Raw genomic sequence first — 13,150 nt, 5'->3', positions numbered from 1 at the left:
CTTGGTGAGGCTACACAGCCAGACAGGCTAATGCACCATTCACCTACTCACATATATAGTGTAGCATATGGTGAACTGTATGTGTACTGTCTGTGTCTATACTGTCTATGTCAAGTCAAGTGAAGTCAGGTCATGTCAGCTTTTATTGTCACTTTCGTCATATGCACAAGTCATACAAGGAAAATGAAATTATGTTTTCTCTATACCATGCCAGGACATAGACATTCACAAGACTAGTGCATGTAAAGCAATTGACAATAAAGCCGACTTGACTTGACTACCATGGGGGTTCCTAAACCTTTTCTCTATGCTGAGACCCTCTTTTGAACCTATGAATATACGCAACCTACACCACCTATATCCCAACTGCCAGATATTTTTTGTCCCTTAATATTGCCACATTTTAATGCGCAAATCACAAGAAAAGCAAATTGAATAACAAGAAAAACAAACACATCATAATAAACCATGCAAGTGAATACTATTACTAAAACGCTACGGAAGGCTTATACTACATGGAACTGCTACCTCCAAAACCCCCATAGGGGCCCCCACCCTAACCATGTAGCGTTCATTTTTTTTTTTTAAGTATTTTTTTGTGGCTTTACAAGCATTTATTGTTTTTTCTCGCGAAAGAGTCGGGGAAGGGCTGGCAAAGGACCCCGGCCAGGAATCGAACCCGGGTTGACCGCATAGTAGACGAGTGCCCTACCATATCAGCCACGGTAGGGCCGTATAGCGTTCATTCAATAGTCTAGCAGTGCTTTTCTACAATCTACTGTGGTCTACAGTGCATAGATAGGGTCATGGCTCATACGTACATGGTACAGTCGCTTCTTCGTCGTCATCCCCGATGGCATCAGCCAGGTCGAAGCCATCCTCGCATCGCACTGCAATACAGCAGAGAGGGAAAAAAAACACACACAAAAGCAGTTAGGACAAAGATAAAAAATGACTACAGTGCGATTGCAAACACACAAGCATCGTATTGCAATACAGAGGAAGAGACAAATAGTAGGGCACTAGGGCTAGTCAGTCAGATATGCTTGATTTATGTATTGTGAGATTAATGCTTAATTGTTTGTATGTGGTGAAACTGAAGACAAATTTCCCCATTGTGGACAATAAAATATTCGTATTCGTATTCGTATATACATATGTGCCATTTAAAAAAGAAAGCCGTTTTCACATTGCACTGCATTGACAAAAGACAAGAAATATGCAAAAGCAGTCGGGAAAAAAATGTGAGATTTAAAAAACAAAAACAAATAAACAATCAAAAAGAAAAGCCTTAGAAGGCTGGATAATACTGTCTCAGTCTAATCAGCTCAGCTACTGTGGATATCCATAGCAATTATAATCTTCACCCAAAAATCTCACACTGCCGTGCCAAGTAGGCCAACAAGAGAGGGTGTGTGCGCAGACTGTGCACGTGTGTGTGTGTGTGTGTGTGTGTGTGTGTGTGTGTGTGTGTGTGTGTGTGTGTGTCGTTGTATCTGTGTGTGTGTGTGTGTCGTGTGTGTGTGTGTCTGTGTGTGCGTGTCTGTGTGTGCGTGTCTGTTTGTGTGTGCGTGCGTGTCTGTGTGTGTGTGTGCGCGCGCGTGCGTGTGCGCACGTGCGCTTACGTGTGTATGAGTAAGATTGCATGTGCGTGTGTGTTGGGTGGGGGTTGGTGGGGTCTTGCTGCCGGTTACGAATGTGAGAGAGCACACAAAGGGTCTGTCAAACTGACCAAAGACCAAATTCCTGAGGTTTTCGAGATGTATCGAATTCCACTCCGGCAAGATGTCAGAGGGGGCCAAGATAGTGACACTCGCGAGGCAGTGCTTCTAGCCACATTCTTTCCTGTGTGTACGCACGGCACAGAGACGCTTTTGTATTCACAAAAAGCCCTCATGAAGATATTTTTTCCCTATTCCGGGATTTTTATTCACATTTCTTTTATGTTTCAATGCTTTATCAAAAGAGGAGATTTCACTACGCAAGCTACTGAATGTCTGAATACCTCCCATTCACATTTCTCTCAACGGAGACACTCTTTCCCCATTTAACCCACATCTATTGAATCACAATGTGACGCATGATCACAGAAAAGAGATTCCATGGGCAGAGAAAAACAAGATCAGAATATCTTGCAAGAAAAAGAAAGGCAGTTATCTCGAACTAGATATCAGAAACGGCATTAAGCACTATGTTTTATTAACCATCTATTGAATCACAATGCGTGATCACAGAAAAGAAATTCCAGACCATGGGCCGAGAAATAATAGATCTGAATATCTTGCAAGAAAAAGAAAGGCAGTTATCTCGAACTAAATATCACAAACGACAAGCACTATGTTTTATTAACCGAGACATTACCAGGCCAAAGGTTATCTGCTCTGCTGTCTAATCACCCCCTATCACTTCCCAGCGGGGAAGTTATTGATCTGAATTACGGGACAATTTAGCCTCTATCGCCATGTTAATCAGTAAAGTGAGCTGTGAGGTCTGCCGATAACCATCAGATAAAAACGCTACCTGTGGTTTGGGCAGGAAGTGGGGGGGGAGGGGGGAGACAAAAGATAAGATAAACCGGCCCTGCTGTGGCCCAATGATAGGGCACTGGGTTACTATGCTGGCGACCTGGGTTCGATTCCCGGCGCAGGTCATGTGCCAATCCTTCCCCGTCTTTCTCTCCCCTCTTGCTTCCTGTCTCACTCTTCACTATACTGTCCACATAAAGTTGAAAACCCCCTCAAAAATATTAAAATATTAGATAAGATAAATCGATATGTCTCTGGATGTGGCTTTCTAAGTAAGTCAAATTCATTTGTATAACACAAGTGGTTCTCCACCCAGTACGTCAACAACGAGATGACATGAAATAAAAACAGGCTGAAATTACGTTATATCAAATCGAATTTGTGCCTTCACTTCACTTCACATCACATCACAGCAGCCCACCCTGACGTCTTGCCTCCTGTAGCAGCTCTGGGGTGCATTTCCCGAAAGCGTAGTTGCTAACTATGTTAGCTACTTTGTTGGTTGCAATGCAATTTCCCATTGGCAGCTACCAAAGTTGCTAACGGCTAACAACTACGCTTCCCAGAAATGCAGCCCTGGTCTTCTCCCGTGTTTCTCTATGTTTCTCTACGCATGGTACTGTTTGTCCACAGCCGCTTCCTGTAGCTATTTATAGCGCTGAGCCTGTGACCAGCAGCAGTACACTGCACTATCTTGTCTATGGGGCTGAGGACAGGGGTCAGACTCACAGCAATAACACACACACACACACGGCTTATTCCCATTTACCCAGCATGGGCTTTTACACACACATACACACGCACTCACGCGAGCACGCACACGAGCACGCACACGCGCGCACGCACACACGCACGCACACACATACACACACACACACACACACAAAGGGGAAGAAACAAAGTATGTCTTCTCCCTTCTCTTACATTTTATGACCCTTTTATGATCAGGGATGTGCGCACACACACACACACACACACACACACACACACACACACACACACACACACACACACACACACACACACACACACACACACACACACCTTCATCTTTCATGTCATCTTTCAACTTTTTGAACTTTAGTCATATCATTATTTCTTGCAGTTTTTATTTTATGCACTTACAAAAAAGAATCAAGCATACATACAAGCACGCACGAGCACATGCGCATGCACGCACGCATGCACATGCACATACATACCCACGCACACACACACAGTAACAAAACACACTCTTTCATTCATTCACTCACCCATCTCTGCCCTGCATTTTGCCCTGCTTCCCTACCCCCACCTCTCCCCCCATTGCCTGTCCGTATTTCCCTCCAAATTCTCTTCAGCTCTCTGCCCTAATCTCTACCTGCACTAGTCTATACTAGAGATGGGATTTATGGCTCTTTTTCGGGATCCGGATCTTAGTGGCTCGTTCCTTTCAAAGAGCCGTTCAAAAAACTGGCTCTTTTGGCTCTTTTTTAAATTATTTATTCAGTGTTAAAAATGTAATATTTTGACTCCTCCTCAAGGTAATGTTGTCCAAACAACAACTGATTATTCTCCTGCTTCTAAAGACCGTTTTTGCTTCTCTTTGAGGCAAACAATTGTGTTTTTTCCCAAATTTAATTACTCTGGTCGAGGTCACGTGCTTAAAATGAATGAAAATTGAACGAAATAACGGTTGAGTGGCTCCCCCAGCTGTGATCCGGTTCCCATCGTTCACTTCAGAGAGCCGTTCAAAAGAACGGATCGTTCATGAACGACACACCTCTAGTCTATACTGTATCTCTGCACCACTTGGATCCAACATCCCAGACCTTTTAGTCTGGCAGGACTGTATGCAGTTGCCTGCCAAAGGCCAGGATTAGAAACTCTCTCACACACACACACACACACACACACACACACACACACACACACACACACACACACACACACACACACAAGAACACACACACACATACACACACACACACAAACACACACACACACACACACACACACACACACACACACACACACACACACACACACACACACACATACACACACACACACACACACACACACACACAAGAACACTCTCACACACACACACACAAGAACACACACACACACACACACACACACACACACACACACACAGACACACACACACACACACACATACACACACACACACACACACACACACACACACACACAAGAACACACACACACACACACACACACACACACACACACACACACACACACACACACACACACACACACACACACACACACAGAGTGCCGCTTTCACCACAGCCCCAATCAACTACTACACTGTTTCCCGCTCAATATTTCTTTCTCAAGGTGGGTGGGTGCGAACGGCAGCCTGAATCTCACACGAGGATCTGGAGGACTTTCGGATTCGCCCTGCTGCAGCTGAACCAATCAGGATTGCCGGATTTTCCGAGATGTGACATAGTCAAAGTTTAAATGTAGTGAAGAAGGGGAAAAAATATGTGAAATGCCACAGTTGTTTCACACAACAATGGGCGCTCACATAGACACCCCCATTGACATTTGATTGTCATTTCAACTGTATTTTCAAATTTGTCTGTAGTTTAAGTAACACCTCATTAAAAAGGCAAGACAAGTCTTTCCCAAATCAAGTGCAAGGATTTTTTTTTTGTGATAAAACCACGTCTTTGCAGACCTACGCATATAGCGCAGAGCAGATTAATGCTTGTGGTGGGGTAGCCATGGCTCAGTGGTTAGAGTGCTGGCCTTTAGATCAGAGGGTCGCAGGCTCAAATCCCACCCTTACCACCAGCACCTCCATCCATGACTGAAGTGCCCTTAAGCAAGGCACCTCACCCCACATTGCTCCAGGGCCTGTAACCAATACCCTGAACCTAAATACGTAAGTGTAAGTCGCTTTGGATACAAGCTTCAGCTAAGTGTAATGTAATGTCATAAAAGGCGGAACCCATTCACCTGCCGAGAATCAGGTTAGGTGGGTGGGAGGGTTAACCACTATCAGAAACATGTGACTGTCAAGATTGGAAAAAGGCTACATTGTTCAGTTTAATATGAAATGGGCCTACGACATGAAACCCTCAAAAATAAATAGGTTGTACATTTTTGTAAAGCAACTTTGTAAAAGCAAAATCGTTTATCTTTTTAGGGGACTTTTTAGCCAAGGTGGGAAGTGCATGCTGTCAAGATCCTGCTAAGACACGCCGTTATAAATTGGCTGTTATCAGAATGGTAATGACCAAGTCGTAGTGCATTACTAAAGGCCCTGTGTCCTGCCACAGTAGTGTAGTACTATAGTAGTGTAGTGGAGGACTAGTACTTCAATGACTACTTCAATGACTATTACAGCGTGCCACTGGTGGAGCGTAGGACTGTGCAATATATCGAATTAATATTGTGATATCAATATTGCTGTCAAACAATATGCAATTTAAAAATATAGAGTTGAAACAACTATTTTGTCATTTGTATATACAGCCAACAGGTAGGCTATGTTGCGCACAATACACCCTTCATTTGAGCCATTGAGAGGGCAGAGCAGACTTGCTACCAACACTCATGCAGAACACCACTGTGTGTTTCTCTATGGCCCTCCACTAACACCGCTGAAGGAGAGGAAAATTGTGAATCGATTGGCACAATTTTTTTTCTTTAAAAAAAAAAAAATCGTTTAAAAATATTGTGATATCAATATTGACTGAAATAATCGTGATATTGTTTTTTTTCCATAATCAAGCAGCCCTACACAGTAAATGTTGTGGTGTTAATTCAACACTTATAGAGTTCAACACTTATAGACTTGTAGATTTGACATCTTTTGGACTCAAATGAACTTTCTAAGTGTTAAATGAGCACTGTAGAATTTACTGTGTAGTGGAGCGACGTGCATTAATGGGCTACCTGTGACGTACTGTGGGAAATCCTAAACCAACATGTCAGCTTACAGTCCAGAGAAACTGGCAGCCTCAGCGGAACAGAGCAGAGCAGAGCGGAGCGGAGCAGACTCAACTTCCATCTGAGGTCACATGACTATTGGCAGATAATCTACCACAACCACTGCTCACTGAGCAGACTCGATTTCTTCCTGCCACAGTGAAGAAATGCAGTGCTATTTCAACACCAAGAGAGTACTCTGGCACCAAGGGCACTCTAGAGCAGGGGTGGGGAACCTTTTTCATTCGAGGGGCCACTTCAAATTCCTCCAAGGGCCATACAATTCCTCCAAGGGTCGTAGTATGAACATAAGCCAGGATTTCAACCTGCACTTTATGCCTACATTGAAGGCAGCCACCTTTAAAACAGACCCCACCTTCTCTATAATATAACTTACGTGTAATGGTATTGCAAATGTAATTTCTATTCTTTACAAAATATATCATATTTCATGTGAAGCCGCATAACATTAAAATTATATCGGGGGCCGTGTAAAACAGGTTCCCTACCCCTGCTCTAGAACAGTGATTCTCAAACTTTTTCAGACCGAGGACCACTTTGTCCCCCCAAAAATGTTCAGGGACCACCTGTCAACTGAATTGACAGTTGGCGGGTGCTAATTCGACACTGTTAATTTTGATGCAGATCACTTACTTTTTATTCACATTTACAAGCCTGTCTTATTGTGGTGAAAATGTGACTTCAGACATGTTTGGCTTTGTAATAATGTATTTTGTATAAATATAGCCTACTGCAAGCTTGTCCTGCAAAAGTAGAAATCCCCTTGCGGACCACCTGAGCTCTGTCGCGGACCACCAGTGGTCCCCGGACCACACTTTGAGAATCACAGCACTAGAAGATGTTAAATCAACTCTCTATGTATTGACTTGAGACTGCATTACTGTGTGCTGCTGGTACTGTGTGTGGCTACATGACGGGTGGCGAGAAGCTTATCTACAAGAACCACCACTGCTCACAGCTCAATCACAGCTAGTCGACTCGGCAAGTCTAGTCGTCCACCCTGATTCAGGGATTTGCTGTGCTCTTCTATTCACCACCACGCCATCAGTTCTGCTATTTGGTGACCTAATGTGGTGGAACATATATTTAAAGAGATCCCCCCCACCCCATTTCCCCATTTCCCCTCAACCCAGCAGGACAAATGTCTTCTTACAGCCACCTTGCTTTGCCATCTGCTTAGAAGCTCAGATGAGGAACGATTAGACATCTTACGAAGGGAAAGAAAAAAAAAAAAGAAAATGCTTCTGTTGTACCACCACCCCCCCCTCCCCCTATGTCTTTGTATGTGTCTACTGTCTATGTGTTTTGTGTTTGTAAGAATACTGTAAAGCGACTTTGAGTGTCTTGAAAAGCTTGAATAATCTAGATGTATTATTATTACTATTATCATTATTATTATTATTGCTAATAGGTAGCATATGGACTTTAACTTCACTGGCCCTTCCCCTGCCCCTTCTGACTCACTACGTACTGTAATTCATTTCATAATATTTAATTTTACATCATTTTTATCTTACTTTACTGTACAGCACATTAAATTGCATTCATGTATGAAATGCGCTATACAAATAAAATTGCCTTGCCTTGACTTGCCTGGCCTTGCCTGTAAGTGTTTAATTAACACTGTGAGACAAAAAAAAACAGACGAGCTCGCTTTTGAGCACCGCTGATATTATTATACCCCCCTTCTTTCATGCTTCGGAGGGGCAGCACGATCGAGGGGGGGCTCAAAACCCAACTTTCTGAATGCATTTGGGGGGAGAAATTGGGGGTGTGGGGGCTAGGGGGAAGGTGGCGGAGCATCGAGAACAAAGTAAAAAAAAATATGCAGTGTTAATTCAACTCTCCGCTACACTCTACAACAATGGTTCTCAACCTTTTTTGAACAAACACCCCCTTGACCTCATCATAAGCCTCCCACAGCCCCCTTGACATAATCATAAGCCTGCCAATGCCCCCCTTAACACTGAAAAATAAAATAGACTAAAATAAAATAGCCCCCCAATGGTAACTAGGCCCTACCTCCTCTCAGTTGTATTGTTCTCAATGCCTCCCTAGGGCTCCCAAATGCCCCCTGGGGGGCTGTAACACCCCCGTTGAGAAACACTACTCTAGAAGATGTTAAATCTGCTCAGTTTAACAACTTGAAATTAACTCTGTTTTGACATTTGTTCCCACTGAAAAATAGTGTTCATTTCTTACGCTTTAGTCAATGTAACATTTTCAGAGCTAACTCTAAAGCTGTAGAGGTGACACTGTTAAGCTTAGCTTACTCTATCTATCTGTATTCATGTTTAATCTGAAATGACTACACCCCATTATTTCCACTGTGTGCCTTGTTGCTGCTGGGCAGAGCTGATCTATTGGCTAATAAATTATCAATCCTCGTCCAATTGTTCAGGTGCGGCATACAGCGGCACTGGCACACACACTCACTCAAACACACCATCCGGGTATCATCCAATTACATCGATAATAGAGGGTGTGGCACAGGAAGAAAGAGAGAGAGAGAGAGAGAGAGAGAGAGAGAGAGAGAGAGAGAGAGAGAGAGAGAGAGAGAGAGAGAGAGAGAGAGAGAGAGAGAGAGAGAGAGAAGGGGAAAGGGGCGACAGGAGGTGTTCATTCAGCAGGAGGAACATGGGGGGGGGGGGTAGGATTGGGTTTGATGCTGTCGCGTCGTCGCCTGCCAGACACACAGCTGAGCCGAGCGTGGCTAACCGCTAACCCCCAGCGCTCTATTCATCCCAACAAGGGGAACCTCTCCTCTCGGGACAGAGGCAGAGACAGGAGGTGGGAAATAGTCAGGCAAGGGAAGAGAAAAGAGGAGAGGAGAGGAGAAGAGAGGAGAGGAGAGGAAAGGAGAGGAGAGGAGAGGAGAAGAGAGGAGAAGAGAAGAGAAGAGAGGAGAAGAGAAGAGAAGAGAGGAGAGGAGAGGAGGAGAGCAGAGGAGAAGAGAAGAGAAGAGAAGAGAAGAGAAGAGAAGAGAAGAGGAGGGAAGAGGAGATAAGAGAAGAGAATAGAAGAGAAGAGAAGAGAAGAGAAGAGAAGGGGAGAGGAGAGATGGGGAGGGGAGGGAAGAGGAGAGGAGAGCAGAGGAGAGGAGAGGAGAGGAGAGGAGAAGAGATGAGAGGAGAGAAGGGAAGGAGGCAGTGTGGGGTGGAGGAGGTGTGGGGTGGCTAGCCTAGGAAATTCAGTGGGGATTGAGATGGGGATTCAGAGGCAAGCAAGTGAAGGGAAGGGAAGAGAAGAGAAGAGAAGAGAAGAGAAGAGAAGAGAAGAGAAGGGAAGGGAAGAGAAGAGAAGAGAAGAGAAGGGAAGGGAAGAGAAGGGAAGAGAAGAGAAGGGAAGGGAAGGGAAGGGAAGGGAAGGGAAGGGAAGGGAAGGGAAGGGAAGGGAAGGGAAGGGAAGGGAAGGGAAGGGAAGAGAAGGGAAGAGAAGAGATGAGAAGGGAAGGGAAGGGAAGGGAAGGAGGCAGGGTGGGTGCAGGGTGCGGGGTGGAGGAGGTGTGGGGTGGAGGAGGTGTGGGGTGGCTAGCCTAGGGAATTCAGTGGGGATTGAGATGGGGATTCAGTTGACGCCGGGTGGAGGCTGGGAAGGGAGGGAGGGATAACGGTATTGTGCAAGGGCGACCACGGCGCGGCATCTCGCCTCCGCTCTACTAAAACCCTACACACCTCGGAAGGCAGGCAGGCAGGCAGGCAAGGCAGTTGGGAAATCTAAGCGTCGCGAGTCTGGGCAAAGAGGAGGAACAATGCTTTCCAGTTTGAAGCAGCGATTACCTGCACTGAATACCAAATACCCAAAAAACCTGGCAAGAGCAAGACTGCACGCACACACACACAGCCCGCTACTTGCTTAAACACAGACACGGAAGATAGGGGGGGAGGAGGAGGAGGAGAGGATGGAGAGAGGGAGGCGAGGATGGAGGGCAGGAGGAGAGGATGGAGGGAGGGAGGGAGGGAGGGGGGGATTTATCCATATTCTTTCAACCACCCACCAAATACCCAAAAAAAACCTGGCAAGAGCGACACTGTTCATACAGCCCGCTGCTTGGTTTAACCCAGACGCGGAAGAAAGGGGGGGAGGAGGAGGAGAGGATGGAGAGAGGGAGGAAAGGATGGAGAGAAGGAGAAGAGGATGGGTGGAGGAGTGGATGGAGGAAGGGGTTTATCCATATTCTACCAACCATACTCCTGCCCCCTATTCCCCTACCCATCCACCCCCCTGCCCCCATGTTCCAGCACCATGCAGCGCGTCTGCCTGTCTGCCTCCTGTCTCCATCTCTGGCTGCACTAGACAAGACCCCACCACCACCACCACCACCACCACCCGGCTTTCGTTCCAGCATCCCAGCGTGTCTCTCACATACAGACATGGTTTCCAAGAGCCTGTTTGAGTGTGTGTGTGTGTGTGGGGGGGGCTGTACCGCAGTCTGGGGGATGAGAGAGACAGAGGGAGGAAGGAGGGAGAGAGGACTGGAGAAAAAGAGAGGGAGAGAGGGAGGGGAAGGCGCACATTGCCGGTATCTGTCCTCTGTCTGTCTGCCTGCCTGCCTGCCTGCCTCCCTGTCTGGCCATGCGCATGCGTGGGGGGGGGGGTCTCTCCCCACCACCACCCATCCATGCATTACCTGTACAGTACAGTATGAGGGTGAGCCTTTTTTCACTTGACCAAGTCGTTGTTACAAAGGGAAAGCACTGATGCCCAAAATGCTTTGGTGTCCTTCCAGAGACCGGCTGTGGGGGTTCAGCCATTGAATTTCTGCCACTGCCTTCAACATCACCACCACCCGGCATCATAATTGTTCAGACCATGCTGGTTCTCTGTTTGATACTCTTTCTGAGAACATGACCTCTTTTCCATTGGTGACTGATATGAAATAATCCTTAAAGCCCCAAATACCCTCAAAAGCAAACACGAGTGGGGTTTTTTTTGCCTGCAAAACCCAACTTTCACCTGCCTTGCCCACGTCTTAGCAACAAAGACTTGACTGATTGCGCGTGCAGACGCAAAAGAAGATTGAACTTCACATCAAATATGCTCTACTAAAGTGTTCTTAAAGCTGTGATTCCAGACACAAAAGCTTCTGACACACATTTGTGTGATCAATTCATAGTGTTGACCACTTGCCGGTAGTGGCAGTCTATGGCGAAATTTTACTCAGACATAGCCCACCACCTCAGCAGGTGAGATGCCAAAAAATAATTGTCTTTTTCACAAAAGAACAAAACCATAATTAGCCCTATAATATACCAAAAATATATTTGGGAATAGACCCAGGCTAGCCTCAACATTCACCGCAACGTTTTCTGGACACAATGTACCACAGCTGTTAAACTGCAGCTCGCAGACTATGAATGATATGGTAATTTTTTACCGTGGCCCGCTTCTCATTTGCAAAGTAAGCTACCGTTATTCAGCATCCGCGTTTCAAGTGGGCTACGACACTTTGCATTGTTCAGCGGCAAAGGAAAAAATCTGATGAACTCGGCATGGCATGGGGAAAGCGACCTCAACAAAGAGGGGCGAAGCGCTTACCTTTCACTGCGAACAGAGACAACAGTGCGAGCACAGCCCATGCCGAAAATCTCATAGTCTGTCCGTGCGTAAATGTCCACCACGTCGAGAAAAAGATCCCTTTAAACTTTGCCCTGAATAACTGCTGGTAGGTGAAACACAAATCTGTCGCCGGACCCGAACTGTTTTAGATGAGCCGTAGAGTGCCTTGCACTTTGATCCGAGTCCACCCAAGGCAGTGCGACGGTCTGAAACAGTTAGCTGCAATAAAGTCTGCAGTGCGAATGAGCGAGCGGAGTCTGCCGAGAACAGACGAGAGAGGGGCAACGTGGAGAATCACGTTACACCAAATGTTGGGCGGTTCCTCCGCAACCGGCGCCCTCTGCCCCTGTTCACACAATCGAGAAAACGTGGATTACACGCCGGTTATCTTCTCGTGATTAGCTCACTTTCTATCGCCCCTGATTCACCAGACGAAAACGTGTTGGTTTAAAACAACTTTAGTGTTCTAAATGCCGCTAATATTTTCTAGTCCACGTGTGCGCTTTCATCACCATCAGCAAATAGTTGTCGCGGTTACTGCGCCTGCACGTAGCGCGTGGCACACAGAATGTCAATCACTCCATCAGTCAGTCAGTGAACTAAAATGCAATCGATAGGCCTAGGCATTAAAGGCGAAAGTAGCAACAGGCGCACTATCGACTGCTCGTCCGTGTATTGTCATTCTGAGTCCTTAGTCATTCCTTGGGAGGATACTCAGTGGCACGTTAAATTGACCCTCATTAATTATGCATGCAGTCTGGTTTGTAATACCTTATGAGTTAATCAAATAATTAATGCTTAACCTCGAACACGTACTATGTTCAAGACAGATTTACCCGTTGATTCTGTAGGAAATTTATCTGATTCTTGATAGGCTATAGTTGTCATTAACCTAGTAATAAGATAAGTTCATAAGGCCTATTTATAACTCCAATTAATGAAACCCTGCTTATTGCACCATTATTGGTATTTTTGAAAACACCTTTCTGCAGGACTTGGTTCTATCTTGTTTGTTATTTATTTTACATTACATAGCATAGGGTAGCCTATCGAAAAACACAATGGGAAGAATTATGCGAACAGGACATAAAGAG

At 45.6% G+C, this 13,150-nt stretch overlaps 1 protein-coding gene across 2 annotated transcripts in view; it reads right to left on the bottom strand.

Annotated features, from left to right (window-relative positions):
- Positions 1-12,543, bottom strand: part of cd99l2 (CD99 molecule-like 2) — a 42,361-nt gene extending 29,818 nt beyond the window's left edge. The window contains exons 1-2 of one of the 2 annotated variants that reach the window (XM_063186669.1): positions 12,036-12,543; positions 822-890 (exon numbers count right to left, since the gene is read on the bottom strand). In XM_063186669.1, coding sequence (XP_063042739.1) covers positions 822-890; positions 12,036-12,090 — 124 coding nt within the window. In that variant the 5' untranslated portion in view covers positions 12,091-12,543. The remainder of the gene's footprint in view (positions 1-821; positions 891-12,035) is intronic. The other variant, XM_063186670.1, reaches the window with a different exon arrangement.
- Between the last annotated feature and the right edge of the window lie 607 nt (positions 12,544-13,150).

The sequence above is a fragment of the Engraulis encrasicolus genome, chromosome 21 (assembly GCF_034702125.1).
Source record: "Engraulis encrasicolus isolate BLACKSEA-1 chromosome 21, IST_EnEncr_1.0, whole genome shotgun sequence".
Classification (NCBI taxonomy): domain Eukaryota; kingdom Metazoa; phylum Chordata; class Actinopteri; order Clupeiformes; family Engraulidae; genus Engraulis; species Engraulis encrasicolus.
This window is presented reverse-complemented; position numbering and strand designations above follow the sequence as displayed.